The sequence below is a fragment of the Musa acuminata genome, chromosome BXJ2-5 (assembly GCF_036884655.1).
Source record: "Musa acuminata AAA Group cultivar baxijiao chromosome BXJ2-5, Cavendish_Baxijiao_AAA, whole genome shotgun sequence".
Lineage (NCBI taxonomy): Eukaryota > Viridiplantae > Streptophyta > Magnoliopsida > Zingiberales > Musaceae > Musa > Musa acuminata.
In genome coordinates this window covers 7,269,100-7,286,630 of record NC_088342.1, presented here as the reverse complement: position 1 = coordinate 7,286,630, position 17,531 = coordinate 7,269,100, and the positions used below count along the sequence as shown (strand labels likewise).

Sequence of the window (17,531 nt, the reverse complement as noted above, 5' to 3'; positions counted from 1 at the left end):
CATCACTAGAGCGCTTGTTGGGGTGATTGATAGGTGGACGTTCCTGTGATATCAAGCCCGCCTAGCACCAAAATATTGAGGGGAAATCATCGTCGACATTTGAGTCAATTCGATGTGATCCAAACTCAAAAACGTAGGAGTGTCCGAAGTAGCTACGAGATGACTCTAAGGTGGAAGCATCGAGCTCCCAAGATGTCGCCTGCACTAAAATCGATGTCACGAGAAGTTTTCCTACTTGATCCCTCTAACAATCAAGTTAATCACCGAGGACTTAGTGGGTATGGATTTTTTTTTTTTTAAGAGAACCCCGAGACGTAACACCAATGATTACCTTTTATATTTGACCTTTGAGGGAATAATCCGTAACTACTTTAATATCCTTCCTGAGCATTTTATCCACATAAGCGATAAAGAAAAGATAACTCCGAACGACCTACCTTGAACTTTTGTTCGCTCGCGTGATTAGTCATCAATATATTTGCTATCACCTCTGATTCACTCGTCACTATGCAATAAGGTACAGTTGTAAAGACTCCACGATATGATTACTACATTGCAGACTCGAAATCAAATAAGTTTAGTAGAGAGAGATGAAGTTTCTGCATATGATGTTTTTAACAAGTCTGCAAAACTGATGCCGACAATAAATTGGAGGTCAGAATATTCAGGTTGTTTCTTGTGGCCTATAGTTGGGACATTGCTGCAAGTTTAGGGTAACATAAAAAACAGATATTCCGCCGGAAAACTAATGATGTTTCCACAGGCAAATATTGCTGTGGCACCCATAGGAAGAACTACCACCACAAACTAAGAAACGAGAATCCAACATGATCCAAAGTGCAAAAAAACTTTTTACATTCACCAAACACCACGAAGACCGACTTTACATTCACCAAACACCACGAAGACCGACCATGGAGGGCTTTGAAACCAGATGGTCTATGCAGGCTATTTCACAAGCACATTGGGTGCAGCACAAGGGATGTCGGCTCCGCAAGACGACTCTTGTGGAGTAAGCAGATCTCAGAACGAAGGTGTGGTTAGCAATTCCTTCACGGATTGGAATTTGTAGAAAGGAGAGCAACATCACCATAACCACTTACAGTGAGATTGTGAATATACACCAGTAGCAAGGCTTTTTTCTTGGATGAAACCTACAGCAACAATGTAGGCATATTCTTCTTTGTCAACTCCAGAGCTGGCAACTTTCCTTGAATGCTAAAGAACAGTCAAATACATCTTTTATGTGATAGCTACGGAAGCCAGACCATCATACATATTTTACCCTGCAATATACATATCTATCACTGAGAAACACAGCTTCCTTTTCTTTTAAGAAATAGAGAAACATCAGAATATTACAATCTGTACAAACTATAGTTTAGCTTACATGTATAAGGCATTCAAAGGTTAATTTGCGATAAGTAGATTGTCAACACTGGCTGGTTTTGGTTCCACCAGATCAGAACCATGCGTAGAGAGTAGCTTTATCTGCGTGAATCAAACTGTACGTTAATGTAGTGATGGGCTTTCTAGAAATGTGAATACTCAAGATTGCATCTAGACATTCCTCATGAACTGTAAATTCACGAGGTAGGTTTTGCAAAAGTGTAAATACACAAGATCCTTTCTTGATTATCCCTATGCCCCTCGAAATTTGAGATTAGAAATGCCCACATATAAGGATCTCCACATGGTGTAAGAGATGAAAATTTGTTTACATATAACAGATATATAAGCCTTCAATATTTCCAGGAAGTACAGGGTATGCTTACAATTATAGTTGTTCCTCGTGTTGAATATCATAATGTTGTTCTATGGCATTGAAAAAAACTCTAAGCACTGAAATGCAGTTCTATACGTACCAAAGCAGGAACTAATCATGATACAAATTATGTCATTCCATACAACACTAAATGGTAAACCATTTTGCAAGGAATTCTGGGAAGTACACTAAACAAGACAAGGAATCAAAATAGGTGATTGGACACTATTATAACACATGCTTAAAGCCTTAAACTATTAGATTATGAGAAATACTATAAATTTAAGTTTACTTTTTCAATTTTCATGGCCATACGAAACTAATACAGCATGTGTCTCCAGCAACCTCCTCGTCATGTGAAATTTCCGCTATGTCGGGTAACAACTCTCTATTATAAGTAAACTTTTTCTTGTATCCACATATGAAGAGTTATGAACTCAGCCACGCAATCTTAGAAATTAAATAATTCTTGTGTCAAGCATTTCAGACCATTCTGCATATGATGAACTACACAGTTTCAGGTTATGTAGCAATAGACACAACTTTGTCAGGGAACTCCTGCATGACCTATTCATTCAGTCATATGATGTTTGTTGGAGCATAAAGGAGTACCATCATTGGGCACATTTTGGATTGCACCTCCAGTCATACTGCCTCATGCCATGGACAAAGAGATGTCCCCCGCATGTGATGCTCAAATATAAAATTATACATTTTAATAAACATGTGACTGTCATGATCATTGCTCTCATCAAATCTTCCCAATAATAAAGGACATATTCCAAACATGCATGGCAGTGAAAGATATAAGAACAGGAATAAAATAATCTAGTTTCCTGTACACAGATGAACTGATCATAGAGAAGAGACTTACATGGTCTTCAAAATCAGGACTTGTCAAGTTGATAGAGAGATTTCTCATTAACAGTAAAACCTAGAAAATGAAATAAAACAGTTAGTCATCCCCCCAACAGAGAAACATTTAAATAAATACAGACGAACATTAAATGAAGCAAACATATAACATGACTTTTCTGCATGGAAACATTAAAGAATGCAGATCTAAGTTGAGATTAAATTTAAAGGCATAATGTAGGATATCAAAGAAGATACTAAATAAAAAGAAATTTAGATATATAATAAACATGTGGAAAAAAGCAGATAACATAAGTGGCACTTTTAACAATAACTCATACATTTAGACCATGAGATCATTTACTAGGTAAAAGATGATTAATCATTAATGGAGAGAAGGAATGCCTAAATAAAATTTGATCCCCTCTGTTATGGTAGTGCATTCACCACAATGAGCAAGCTAACAAGAGTTAAGAGGCTATTTATAGTGCCTAGCTACATGCTGAATTTGTACTAAGAAGAGATTATTCAACATCAAGTGCTAGATAAAATCATAATCATAGCTTAAGGAAGTGTAATCAAGTTTATAGTTAACTTTTAACCTACATAAGCACAAAATAAAGAACAACTGCCATGTTTCACAGGAACTTTGATTGTAACAGATGTCCAAGCTCTTAATTTAGATGACCCCAGCTATAATCTTTTTTGAGTTCTTTAAAATTTTAGAATCATAATATTTTGACTTCTATTTTTAATTAACATAGACTATAACTCAAGTTAGGAAGCACAACCTTCAAATTAATCATCAAAGTTCACTTAGTTATGGTCTTATAGATTCCCCAAATGCACAGGTTTGGAAACACTGTTCGGATTGAAATTTATTTACCATGAACTTCTAATTTGCACTCCGGAGTTAAAGAATTTTAATGATAATCACAATGAATAACTATGATACTAAGTTCATCAGGTAATATGTATTACTAGGTACACTTTGAAGCTTCTACTCTTACAAGTATGGGATAGCAGATGGAATCTGACAGTAGTAAATGCCATACCGTTTCAACATCAAGAGGATCCATCTCACTTAGCTTCTGTAGATGGCAACTTGTGCTTGGATCAAAAACACTGCCTAAAAAGTTGTATACCTGAACGAAGTCTGGCACAACTTCATATACAAAGAGAAAAAGTAACACAAGTAAAAGCCAAGGTTTATATCATTGTATGCAGAAACAGAAGAAGTAGCCACAAGGGTAACATAAACAAATTTCTGAATACAACATGGTTAAACAGCTTCATTATAAACTTAAAATTAGGTATTGCAAATTGAACCATCAACGATACAGTCTAAAGGGGTTGTTGCAATATGTTATGAAAAATCTGTTTTGAGCTCCTAACCGACAAAAAGTAGAATATGAAAGTGCATGAGAAGGATAAGATTGTGCATGTTGACCCTTCCCAAACCCTACATTGGCAGGGAACATGTGCACTGGATTGTCATTTTTTATGCAAGCCTTTACAGCAACTATACAGAATTTGATTGACTGAATTCCCCATAAGATGTGAAAATTTATTTGACTAGCCATTAAGAAGCAAACCATTATATAAGCTAGTTAAGTGTGATATCAAGAATTCCCTTTGCATGAACTGGTGTTATACGTTTCCTTTGGTGGATAGAACATACTGGTCGGAACAGCCATTGAATGTCCTGTTACAATACCAGTCCTGGAACAGATTGGTACTTATTGTTTAGCACAAGCTGGCATGTGCCCTATATCAACTGGCAAAAACCAATCACATTGCAAGTGTATGTCAACACAACCTTGACATGGCACAAGATCCTGTACAGGTACCTAGTTGACAAATATTCGAATGGTAAGCATCAACACAGCCAGTATCCCAGTTTGTGTGATATTACCCTCCCATTAATATATCCAAAAAACACTGTTACAAATTAATTTAGAAAAATCCACAATTAGAATGTTTAGCTACAAGTTTGACCACATAGTTCACTTCGGCTGTTAGGCAGTTCTAAATTTATGGTTATCTCTTAATGATCTATTACTCAAAGCTGGCTTTGTATAACCCTTAAGAATTTAAGTTTTAGCGAACTCAAAAGGAAATGCTTCATGTGATTCTGTGAACATTTAAATTCAAGTACTCACTTCTTCAAATAATATTTTTCCCGAAAAGTGATCAAGTTCTAATATCCTCTAAAATATTGATGAGCTAGGCAGGTCATGTAGGATATCCTCCTAACAATTTTTCTACATCAGTAGGCTCCCAAGCCACAGGTCTTCTACAGGCATGTATGTAACTCACCTAGATGCCAACAAGAATGTCCCAGAATCCACTCTAGGAAATAATGAGAAAAATACAAGAAGCTTTGGTGATTGGAATTCTGCAATGCCTAGTCAAAATTGCTGAAAGGTTCTCAATGAATATCTTTGACAACTTCATGAAAAGCAACAAAATTATGGTGAATTAAGTGTAACACAAGATAATGCTAATGACCAGGTAAATCAATGCATCATGTCCCAGTGCAGTGTTAGCAATGGTGCTAAAACTTGACTTGCATTCAATTCCTTATACATGATTTTACACATACCTCATATACATTTTTTTTTTATAATTACCTTCATTGGAAGAATTCTGTTTTCCCGGTCTATACTTGGTCTAAATGCCTATTTCTCCTTTCACTTTTTGTTTTCCTTGATCCTATATATTTTTGTTTGTAGAGAGTCTAGAGACAACAATTTTCGTATCTTGAGAATGACAAACTCAAACGAGACAATCTCACCACACAACAAACTGATGCTTGCAACATTGTTTTGTGTTACAAAAATAATCTACTGGACATATGGCACTTGTGACTATTTTGTGTTACAAAATAATCGCAAGTGTCAAGGTTAGAAGTATGAGCTTTCAGCAGCCTCTAGTTAAATGTTGTGCACTGTGCACTGTGCACTTCATTTCTTTTTCCAGCAACAGCTAAGAGTAGGAAAAAAAGAACTTTTAAAGCTGGAGTACCACTAGCTCAGGATCTTGGTCTATGCTCATCATATGTTGGATTCAATTCTCTCCAAGTGAGGACAGCAAAGTTTTTCAACTGTTAAAAGCTATAAAGGCTAACACCTTTCAGAACCATGTCAAACAACAAACAAAATGATCTCATACGAAATTAGCAATAATAAATTGACAGTATGACATCAATTCAGGCACAATATTGTTATAGGTTTATCTAATTCATGCAAAATGGTACTCACCACGAAGTGATGGCACTTGATTCCCTTGACAGTTTTTCTCACAATTTGGTAGAGACCCACGAGGGCTTCCGGTGCTGCTTGAACAGCAATTGTCGACTACAATAGCTCCTCCAGACTTTATACCTTCTACATATTAGTATCCTCAATTAAAATGTGTAGTGACTTGAGGGGTACTAACTACTAATAACAATTACTTGTGTGTGATCCCTTTGTTTATAGATAAATAGACCACAAAATTTAAACCCTTTGGTCAGTGTATCTACTAATACGTAGGAAGAGAACTTTGCACCTGTAGTAGAGTTTCTGAGCTTGGAAGATGAATCTGTCCCAAGAGCATAGCCTCGTTCAAGCAAAAATGAAGTTTGCAATGGAATTGGTCGAGCTAATGGAGGAGCTGCAATGCCTAAAAATGCGGAATTGGATTATTTCCATTATTACATGAAAGAGACCTTGATTCAAAAGTCTAACCATTTTTAGAGGCCTTCTGTGGATATGGATGTGCTGCTTTACGCTTGGGCCGAGGGGGTGGGACATGTGCACCGTTTCCGTTCTTTTGGACCTTTAAGAAGTACTTTTGTGCATGACTCCTTATCTGCATATAGAGGTTCTAATCTTAGTTGAGATGATGCAAGTTCAATTATAAATTTATATTAACTTCAGATTTTTCCCAAATGCAACACTAAAAAACTTTAACACAATTTCCACTTATATATATGCCAAATATCAATGAAAACACTGGGACAAAATAATCAACTTAAGAACCAGCTTTTTGAGCCTTTAGGCTACAACATACATGAAAACAAGTAACAAGCAGGTTTGTCAATGTTATATTGTTTCACACAGTTTTTTGTTTCTCACATTGATCAAATAACCTATTCCAGGACCAAAACAGGGGATGCAAACAAATGAAATAATCAAAATGTACTTTTAGCCTAGTTTTGAGTCTTTTGACAACAGCCTCGGTGTAATCTCACTGATCCAGAACCTACAACAAAGATGATAAATTTACAAAATTGGACTAATCAATTCGGATATCTTGAAGGTCCTATTATATCTTGCAGCTTCTTACAAAGTCCATCTAGTAGTTGAGCTGCACATAAAATGAATTAAAAGCACTATATACAAGATCTAAATTAAAATTTTGTATGATACCCAAAAAATCAACCATAGTTAAACTTAGTGACTAAAAGTATTACCATGGAACATGGATAACATATGTCATAACAATTCTGAAAAAATTAACAGGTCCCATGTGCCATCCATACACAAGGAAGATTGCCATTTCTTGGGGTAAAGTGCTAACCATTATTTTACATAAGGAAAATTTTCCAAGTAGCTCGGATATGTTTACTTGGTCTAGACGAAAGATGTTATTTTACTAAAACTAAATTTACAAAGTATAATTGATAAACTAGTTGATGGTAGCAAGACTAATTCCATAAAGTAAAAGCTAGAGAGCAACTTCATGGATGATAAAAGGGAAATTGTGGCAAGGAATACTAAACTTTCAAATGATTCAGAAAGCTCTTGCCACACTTGGTTAAGGACTATAACATAATAAAATTTGATCTAAAAGATACAGGAAAATTGTCATGGATTGAGCATTCAGGGGATTGAAAATTTTGTGGGTGGCTCTGATAGCTTTTCTTGGCCTAGATGAAAGATGTTATTTTACTAAAACCAAATTTACAAAGTACAATTGATAAACTAGTTGATGGTGGCAAAACTAATTCCATAGAGTACATAACTAGAGAGCAGCTTCATGGATGATAAAAGAAAATTTGTGACAAGGAATGCTAAACTTACAAATGATTCATGAAAGGTCTCACCAGTTGCCACACTTGGTTAAAGACTATAGATGAAGTTTTTTAGTCTGTTCATGTTGGACAAAGTTATTAAAAGAATTTTAAGGCAAACTAATGGATGGTTATAAAAAAGTGTAACAAGATGCAGTCAAATATTTGGTACAAGACATGTTAAAAAGCAAGGACATAATGAAATTATTTACACATTAAGATGTTCGTTGAAACAATTGTTGTATTGCCTGACATGGTATGGTATGGGCAATATGTACCGGTCCGAGCATGGGCCGATACACGGACGACCTCCATTTTGGGCGGTCCAATTAAAATAATAAGAAATAAAAAGTGATAGGACCCTATCCAACTCAGCATTAAAAAAAAGAAAAATAAATAAATTAGGGTCCGCAAATGTGAGCCCTCTTCTCGTGTACAATGCCACTACTCCCGTCGCTACCTGACCACTGCTACTGCTTCCCAAGTATGCTATCACTGCATCTGCTCCTCCTCTTTCTTCTTCTTCTTCCTCCTCCTTACTCCTCCATCGCTTCCTCTTCTTCCTTCTTCCTTCCTCCATCGTCCCTTTATCTTCTCCCTTTTTTCTTCCTCACTGAAATACTGATATGCACCGGCGTACTATGTGTCGATACACCAGTACGTACCAGTCCAATAGATCATCAAGATGGGTCCTATACCCGAAACAACGAACCTTTGTTGAAAGCATTAACAACAAAGAGTGTATTATGATGATGATGATAATAGGCATAAACTGGTGACAGTAAGTGGATGGAGATTTTTTAACATCAAAATCATAGCATTGATTCAGAACAAATATTCCACTTCCATACTAGTCTCTCCTAAGAAAACAAAATCTTTGTAAGATGGAGAGTTTAAAAAATTATAACGAAAGCTATTTTGTGTTTATAATAAGACAAAAATCCTCTATGAGGTTTATGATAATAAATTTACAAAAAAAAATGCTTAGTTGATCTGTGTAGTTTTTAGGTGGCTGATCATCCGATTAAAAAAAAGCAGCCAAGTGCACAAGCCTTGTAAGTCTAGCGAGGTTCACTGTATATGAAAAAACACATTTATGATTAAGAACAATTCATAAACTGCTCATTTAACCTCTTGTATTCTTAGATAATTAATCCCTCTTTATATAGATACCCTATAAAATATTATATCACTCTTATTTGTTCATTTCATGGTAGCTCAAGCATCACTGGAAATGTATTTCACACCTTAAAGGCTAAAATAGCATCTCTCCATAGATTGTAATCAAAAGACACCATTACAAGAACATATTGAAGTATACACACATAAACACATCGAACAACACGCAGGAAATATTGGATTTAAGAAGCATCAAACTTGAGGAGTCAAAAATTTTCAAAGAAAAGACTATTATTCTTGTCTCTAGCCCACATGAGCTGTACCATGGAGAATCACTAATGAACTAAAGTATCTAAGCTGCATATTGAGAGAAGCTAATATCAAGCTTCATTTTTTAATATTAGTAGTATTTTTTGAATTTTCCAGCTCTAATTATTTCCTAAAAATTGTTATACATTTAAATTACCTGAATAACTGTCTTTGAGCCAACAAAAGCTTCTATTTTTTTCCAATCACGATCAAAACTGCAAAAATCAGAAGACCAGAAGACAAGTCTTAAAGATTTAACTCCCAGCATTTGAGAAAGCAGAAGTACCCTGTGTTGCAAATGGGCAATCTATCTTCAAGAAAGAAGAGATTGCACCCACAGAAGTAGGTTTCATTCATTTTAGCTATATTGTATACAACTTGACAGAGGTAAATATCATGCATTGCACTTGAATCAAGAAAGATTGTGAAGTCATGCATGTACTTTCGAGTCTTCGACGTCCCCCATATATGATATGCCATTAGTAATACAAAATACTTATCAGTCCTGATCCCAGTGATTGTTCAAACAAAGATGTCAGTTAAAAACAACATTCTTCATATTTCCTTATTTTTTGCATACCAATGGTTCCATAAATCAAAGCTCAGGCAAATAACTTATTAGGGTAGGAAGGAAGTTAGTTCCATATGCTTATTTGCCTCAGAAATTCATGCTAGAAACTTTTCAATTATGTATATGCTCTCATTTTGTCAAGACATGGTCACAAAGAATTATTGCATTAGATCACTTCAATTTCACTTAGAAGCCATAATTAACAATCTAGAAATCTCTTACAAAAAACCATAGGGGAAGCGTAGTTGACTCTTTGTTTTCAAAAAATTTTGGATATTATCCAGGTGTTGGAATTTGATCCTCCAATACATTTCCTGTCTAGTGTCCAAAAGACACTCAACTTACAGATTCGAAGGTAAAGTGAACTTTTGCTCTCATATGAAAATAAACTAATTGCAAGTAGCAATGTAGATGTCCTATTCAGCCACAAAAAAGTGTTGAATTAACAGCCGCTGTAATAATCATTATAGATCCATTATAGATCAATAAGAAAAGTGAATAACAGCCATTGCCGGTTGCTTTTTATCAAAGTAAAAAAGAAAAAAAAAAAAAAGGCACCTAGATTATCATTGGATAGGGTGAAGAAATACATGTCATTGGATTATCTTGAAATGGAAAAGAATTGGCTGATCTCTTTTTCCCTTTCAATCAGGAGAAAAGCATGAGAATTAGGCACCTAGAGTATCTATAGCTGCATGGTCTACATGATACCAAAGGCATGCTCTTATTCTACCTACTTGTACAGCTAAATTTATGTTCCATTACTCGAGAGTTTTGTTCCCCTTTATATTATTAGGCGCCAGTATCAACAAAAAGATAAAAGGGAACGATAAAAAGAGTATCAAGGCAGCAGAAACAAATGAAAGATCCAACATACATCTCAGCTTATAACCAGTCGTAATCCACTCCACCCAATTGCAAAATGAAAAGTCGACGTCCCAAAGGACGAAAAGGTCCATTAACCAAATTCCACCAAGAACCACAAGAACAAGAACTCCGACGAGAGAGAAAGGCGACTCACAGCTGAAGCGCCTCGAGGAACTTGTCGTGCTCTTGCTCGGTCCAGCTCTCCCTAGACTTGGTGATGGTGTAGGGCTTCCGGATCTTCTTGGCGGCCTCATCGGACAACGTCCCGGCAGGGGAGCTCACCGGGCCCGTGAGCGACATGCCCAGGGCCCTAACCTGATGCTGGACCGAGAAGGAGCCACCGGCGCCGGCGCCGGCGCTGGCGCCGTCAAGGCCGGTTCCGACTCCAGCTCCACCGTCGGCCGGTGGATTAGAATGGACCATAAAGAAGACCTCTGTCGTCGATACGGAACGCGTGGCTGTGGTCGTAGGCGTGGGACGACCGCGGACAGTGTGTGGCGTGCGGACCTGGGAGTGAGTTAGGCTCGCTCTTAATGCAATTTTTCAGCTCCCCGCGGCTCTCTCACCTCACGATGGCCACGAGGGACCGACTCCTTTCGCGGTGGTGGTGGTGCTGCGGCTTTCGCTTGTGGCGCCTGGGTTTGTGGCCAGGAAACGCCCGCTCCTAACCACTCTGCGCATGCCATGATTGCTTTGCTCGCCTTCATGCTCCCCAGTCCGTGTGCGGTCGATGGCCCGTCCTCGACTCCAGCATCGACCCAACCCACTCGGCACATGTGATACTCGCTTGTTTGTTCCCGGGGGTCCCCAAGTTAGTGACATCCTTATCGTTGTTGGTGGTGAAATGTGCATCGACACCCGTGGGGTCGCATCAATTAGGCGCCGCGACTGTCACACTGTTTGGGTTAGTTTGGGTACCGATGCGAGTCGTTGTCTTGGGCCCACTGCTAATTATCAACATTTTTAATTTATATATTTCTAATTATCTTCGTCAAGGTTTTAATAGTCTCAATTTTCTTATTTTGTTTCACAAAAAAAATCTTTTTCTCAAAATTTTTTTGTTTTATAATCTTGCTAATTTTTCATATATAACTATTATATTACTCTATTAATATAATTCTAACCGTGCTATAAATATAGTTCAATATTAGATTATGTTCTAATACTATTCATTCATTCATTCATTCACGATCGAACCGGACCACTCGGGCTCATCTCAAAGAAGCCCGAACTGGCCCATCGATTGCGGTTACTTAAACGGCCTCTCTTCGTCTCCTTCCTCCCTCTTCTTCGGAAAAGGAATCGCCCCCTCGATCAACAACATAAATACAAATCCTCGATGACGCGAAGTTCAGGTTTTTATTCTTTTTATTTTTGGTCTCGAAAATCTTTAGAGCTTGTGTATATGTTGGATGTTTTTGCTTTCTTCGTTGATTGCTGCAGTTCTATGAACACCCATGTTGGTTGAATTTGGAGGCCCAGAAATAAGTCTATCTTACAAAGGAAGACCAGGATCGGATCAAATCAGCATCACATCCCTATCCCCTGCACAGATAGAACGTGACGATCTTGACATAAATGAGCCTAGTGACCACCAACATGGGTGAATAAGGTGTGGGTTTCTCTCGGTAAAGGGATTTACGTTATTGGATCAAAACAATTTTACATGATTTTACATAATTGTTAAATTGGATTAGAGATCTTTAGAATATTTATCAGATTATTTCTCTGCAGTCGTTGTCTAAAGTAATATCATATTCCAGTGTGAGCTGGTGTAGATGTGCTCGGGTCAGCAGCAAAGACAAAGACACCTTATGACTGGGGGTGCAGGGCTGCAGGCCGCCAAGAACAATTTCTATGGAAATCTGGAAGGATTGGAGCAAGTCCACATGAAAGAAGTAAAATCATGCGAGGCACGGCGGTCAAGTCAAAAGATATTATTATTGGATCCCAGTCGAAATCACGTGAAACGATGTGATTAACCAGGTTGTTAGAAATTAAGGCGTCATAAAGTCGATCCAAACAACAGATGGTCGGATTACTGATCGATAAGATCTAATACCTGTTTAATGACCTTTGGTTATACTTTCGAACTTGCTTCAAAACACAGTTATATTTTCCGCTTCAGCCGGTGAAAACACGTATAGGTTGGCTCCACTGTAGAGTCAACAAGTTTGACCAACGTGTATACTGGAGAAGACCGAACGCCTGCCACGACCTGAGACAAACCTCTGGGTCTCTCACGGATTTCCTCTCTTCTTTTATAGCGATAATTCGCTTCTCTGCTGGACGAAGGGACAGCGAAGCGAGAAGATGAGGACAAGAGCCAACTCCTGCCCACCGCTGGACCCAACCATCCCTTCCCTTCTCCTTCTCAGCCTCTCCCTCCTGCTTCCACAAGCAAAGGGCCAAGTGCCGGCGCCCCAGCTCTCCGATGGCGTGCGCTGCTCCGCCGACCGGAGCATCTACCCATGCCAGGCCTACGCGCTGTACCGCGCCGAACCCACCGAGGTACCCCTCTCCGTCGACCTCGCCTCCGTCGGCGACCTCTTCGGCGTCAGCCGCGCCATGATCGCCCGGACCACCAACCTCACCGTCGCCGACTCGACCCTTCCCCTCCGCCAGGGCCAGCTCCTCCTCGTTCCCCTCACCTGCTCCTGCGACCGGAATCGCTCCTACTCGCCTGCCTACTACCAGATCAAAGCCGACGACACCTTCTACTTGGTCTCCACCGTCACGTACGGCAACCTCACCGCCTACCCAGCCGTCGAGCTGGTGAACCCCACCCTAGTCCCTGAGGACCTCCAGATCGGCGTCATCGTCAACTTCCCCATCTTCTGCCAGTGCCTCAAGAACAACACCATCAACGGCAAGAACATCCTCGGCCTCGTCACCTACGTTCTTCAGCCATCTGATACGTACGCCTCGGTCGCCGCAAGCTTCGCCACGGACGTCCAGACTCTCACCGATCTGAACGGACCAGAAAACATGACCTTCTCTGATATTTTCGTTCCCCTGTATCAAATTCCCCCACCCCTGCTGCGAACAAACGTGTTGTCAGAAGCTCCAGCTTCACCGCCTACAGCCTCCGCTCCCGTGGTCGAGAAGAACGAGAACAAGGGAGTCATCGCTGGGCTGGCAGGGGGCTTAGGTGCTCTCTGCGCGCTGCAGCTGCTGCTGCTGGCTTGGTGTTGGAGGAGATCAAATAGAAAGGGGGAGGAAGTCGGGAAGGGTGGCAACTACAGTAGCATGGAGAGGAGCGGGAAGGGAGGAGGGGAGTCGAGGATGGCCAAATCGGCGTCGGGAGATGGCAAGCTGATAACGGACATATCGGAGTGGCTGGACAAGTACAAGGTGTTCGACGTGGAGGAACTGCGTGATGCGACGTCGGGCTTCGACGATAGCCGGCTGATAAAGGGGTCGGTCTACAAGGGGACGATCGGCGGCGAGGTGTTCGCGGTGAAGAAGATGAAGTGGAACGCCTGCGACGAGCTCAAGATCCTGCAGAAGGTCAGACAAGTCTCACTCAATTCTCTGTTTCTTTTCGACTTTAACGTTAGTGAGGTCTTATCTCATCTTTGACGATTTCAGTGCGTGTTCAATTGATTCCATTGTTTGAAAACAACTGTTCTATCATCATGTTGTTGACGTGTGCGTTAGTAAGGGGAACAAAAACATAGTGGAGTCGACGGAGTTGGACCAGAAGAGAGAACAAAACTGAGTTGCCATATGTGACATACATAGGACGGAGCATATCAATGACGGCAGAAACATCAAAGAATTATTATTTCTTTTTCCGTAGGACTCATGAAAGTTGTCCAAATGTTTAAAACTAAGTCTTAAGCTCTTAAAATTGCTGGATCAAAAAAATATTTGCGATGGGTGATTTCTGCTTTGGTCTTCGTTTACGGTGTACCGTACGTGAATCTGAGAGTTGAATGAATGAAGGTGAACCACACCAACCTGGTGAAGCTGGAAGGCTTCTGCATCGACGCCAAGGAAGGCACCACCTACCTCGTCTACGAGTACGTGGAGAACGGTTCCCTCGACGATTGGCTCGGCAACCCGGCTTCCGCCCGCAAGCTGGACTGGCGCACCAGGCTCCGCATCGCCCTCGACGTCGCCAGTGGCCTCCAGTATATCCACGAGCACACCTGGCCCCGCGTCGTCCACAAGGACATCAAGACCAGCAACGTCCTCCTCGACGGCAACCTCCATGCCAAGATCGCCAACTTCGGCCTCGCCAGCACCGGCTGCAACGCCATCACCACCCACATCGTCGGCACGCAGGGCTACGTCGCCCCCGAGTACCTGACCGACGGCCTCGTCACCACCAAGATGGACGTCTTCTCCTTCGGGGTCGTCCTCCTGGAGCTCATCACTGGCCGGGAGGCCGTCAACCAGGACGGGGAGGCACTATGGTCGGAGGCGGGCAGGTTGTTCCAGAGCACGGCCGGGAGGCTGGAGGAGAGTCTGCTGCAGTGGGTGGACGCCGCTCTGGCGGGGCAGTCCTGCTCCGTGGAGAGCGTGGTGAGCGTCATGAACGTGGCGAGGGCCTGTCTGCACAAGGACCCATCAAAGCGGCCGAGCATGATGGACGCAGCGTACATGTTGTCCAAGGCCGATGAGCACTTGTCCGATTTCTCTATAGATGGTCTCTCGGTCGGCGGTAGCGACGTCGCCGGAAGGTGAAGCGAACAATTCTAGTACTAGATTTCTGATCTTGAGGATAAATTACTTAGTTGCCTATGCGTGCATATGTAGGATGTGCAATTATTACTAATAAGCACATAATATGTTTTGTGTGATCACAGAGGAACTATCATCTTGCTTTAAGGAAATTAATATGAGAAAAACTTGCTGTGTATACATACAATCTTTCATGATTGTTCATCAACTAGTTTTGTCAATATAAAAGGACCTATCGAGGCTCCTACCAGTATAGTTATATTACTTCAAAGACTATGTCTAATCTATCCAGTTCTAATTTATGGCATTATTTTATTGATAAGAATCTGCTTTTTGCCTGGAGAGGTTATCTAACGATGATAATAATATTATTATTACAACTTGTTCTTAAGAAGACAAGCCGATGAATGGGGATTTCATATTCGAAGCATCTCGGAACCTTCAAAGATGCTGCTCCACTGATGATATCTAATTAAGTGGTCCTACACTAACACATTGGGTTGTTCAATTTATGGAGACTATTTGTTTATGCGGTTCATGTTTTATCCCGAAATTTAAATATGCAATGCAATTTAGCTTAGGCTTCACCTTGATTTGTTTAAGTATAAGCTAAATGTTTATGGTAGAAACACCCTGTATAGGAGGAGGGGGCATTTCTTCTCGTTGCAAGTATGATTTCCTGTCAATAGAACGTTTCTGTGGAGTATCTCCTTTGCCGTGGAGTCTACCGCTGTTTGTTGTTTGTGAAGTATTTTTGCGAAGAAAAATGCCATGATTAAGAGTCCCTTTAAGATACCGTAAAATTCGTTTGACCGCAGACCAATGCGTAGTAGATGGTTGATGCATGAATTGCGATAACTTATTGACGGCAAATGAAATATCTGGACGGGTGAGAGCCAAGTACTGTAAGGAGCCAAGGACTTGTCGATACTGAGTCGAATCTGTAGCAGGACTTCCATTACATAATTTAAGTGATTCACTGGTAGAGAGAGGAGTTGTAACCTCTTTCGCATCCTGCATGTTTGCCTTTGATAATAAATCTTGAATATACTTTCTTTGTGATAGGAAGAGACCTGAAGATGTAAATGTTGCTTCCACTCCTAGAAAGTAGCTTAAAGTTCCTAGATCTTTGAGGGAGAATCGATCGGCCAAGTGCTTTAGAAATGCCTGAGTCTTCAAAGGATTATTTCCTGTGACAATAATATCATCCACATATACTAAAAGATATATTATGCTTCCATTGTGCTGGCAAATGAATAACGAGGTATCAAACTTTGAATTGATGAAGCCAATTGAGGTCAAAAACGAGCCAAGCTCGTTATACCAAGCCCTTGGAGCTTGACGAAGTCCATAAATAGCTTTTTGAAGTTTGCAGACATGCCTCGGATATTGAGGATGAACGAAACCAGGAGGTTGTTGCATAAAGACATCTTCAGCAAGTGACCCCTGTAAAAAGGCATTGTTAACATCCAATTGTCGTATGTGCCAGCCCTTTGAGATAGCCAAACTCAGGATAAGACGGATTGTTGTGGGTTTAACAACGGGACTAAATGTCTCTGTGAAGTCGACACCAGGTCGTTGATGAAATCCTTTGGCGACTAGACGTGCTTTGTATCTGGCAACGGATCCGTCTGGGTTCCGCTTAATTCGAAAGACCCATTTACACCCGATGATATTTTGTGTGTGATGAAAGGGTACTAAGGTCCATGTAGAGTTATGGAGGAGAGCATCATATTCGTCACATATGGCTTTACGCCAGTGAGAAGATTTTTGAGCTTGAGTGATTGTAGTGGGTTCACTGGCCTCAGTGGAGGAATTTGTTATAGCATGTAAGTCAAGGACTTGACGTGGTTTGAAAATACCACTTTTGGAGCGTGTTGTCATTGGATGTCTAGGGGGGGTGGAAGTGGCAGATTGTGTTGGTGGTATAGCCGAGGGCGAGTCACTGTCATGGACCGGGTCAACCGTCGGCACAACAATGTCACTAGATCTAGGAGAAGGTAAAGCCAGTGGCAATGTTGCCGAGGGTATGACTTCATTAATAGGGGAAACTTGTGATGAAGGGAGTGGAGGAATAGAGGGAGTGAGAAGCTATTGAACTGGAGTAATAGTAGTATGTGAATCTTGAGAGTAAGGACTGGACGGTGTCATTGGAGGTTCGTGTGATGAGATCGGAGGGATATTCCAGTGATGTATGTTTATCGGAGTAGTTTGCATGGTAGGATTATTTTGAAAAGGAAAGACAGACTCCTCAAAGATAACATGACGTGATATAAAGACCTTTTTAGTTTGGGGTT

At 40.5% G+C, this 17,531-nt stretch overlaps 2 protein-coding genes across 8 annotated transcripts; one reads left to right on the top strand and one right to left on the bottom strand.

Moving 5' to 3' along the window:
• Positions 1 to 808: 808 nt before the first annotated feature.
• LOC103984804 (protein REVEILLE 8) lies at positions 809 to 11,219 on the bottom strand. Of its 7 annotated transcripts, none has more exons than XR_010486914.1 (9): positions 10,700 to 11,215; positions 9,265 to 9,322; positions 6,352 to 6,475; positions 6,173 to 6,286; positions 5,884 to 6,009; positions 3,676 to 3,785; positions 2,640 to 2,699; positions 1,391 to 1,505; positions 809 to 1,286 (listed from the first exon to the last, which is right to left on the bottom strand). XR_010486914.1 is itself a non-coding variant. In XM_065108416.1 (9 exons), exons 1-8 carry the CDS (start codon positions 10,966 to 10,968, stop codon positions 1,411 to 1,413), a joined length of 930 nt encoding a protein of 309 aa, XP_064964488.1. In that variant the 5' UTR covers positions 10,969 to 11,219; the 3' UTR covers positions 809 to 1,286; positions 1,391 to 1,410. The 7 variants fall into 7 exon arrangements, 6 of the variants coding, with proteins under 6 accessions (XP_064964488.1, XP_064964489.1, XP_064964487.1 ...); XM_065108416.1 differs by having other exon boundaries at positions 1,391 to 1,491; positions 5,884 to 6,006; positions 6,173 to 6,277; positions 10,700 to 11,219; XM_065108417.1 differs by having other exon boundaries at positions 1,391 to 1,491; positions 3,676 to 3,776; positions 5,884 to 6,006; positions 10,700 to 11,218.
• Positions 11,220 to 12,807: 1,588 nt separating this feature from the next.
• On the top strand, positions 12,808 to 15,414 carry LOC103984653 (serine/threonine receptor-like kinase NFP). Its single transcript, XM_009402201.3, has 2 exons — positions 12,808 to 14,055; positions 14,494 to 15,414. The coding sequence occupies exons 1-2, from the start codon at positions 12,859 to 12,861 to the stop codon at positions 15,235 to 15,237; spliced, it is 1,941 nt and encodes a 646-aa protein (XP_009400476.2). The 5' UTR covers positions 12,808 to 12,858; the 3' UTR covers positions 15,238 to 15,414.
• Positions 15,415 to 17,531: the final 2,117 nt, after the last annotated feature.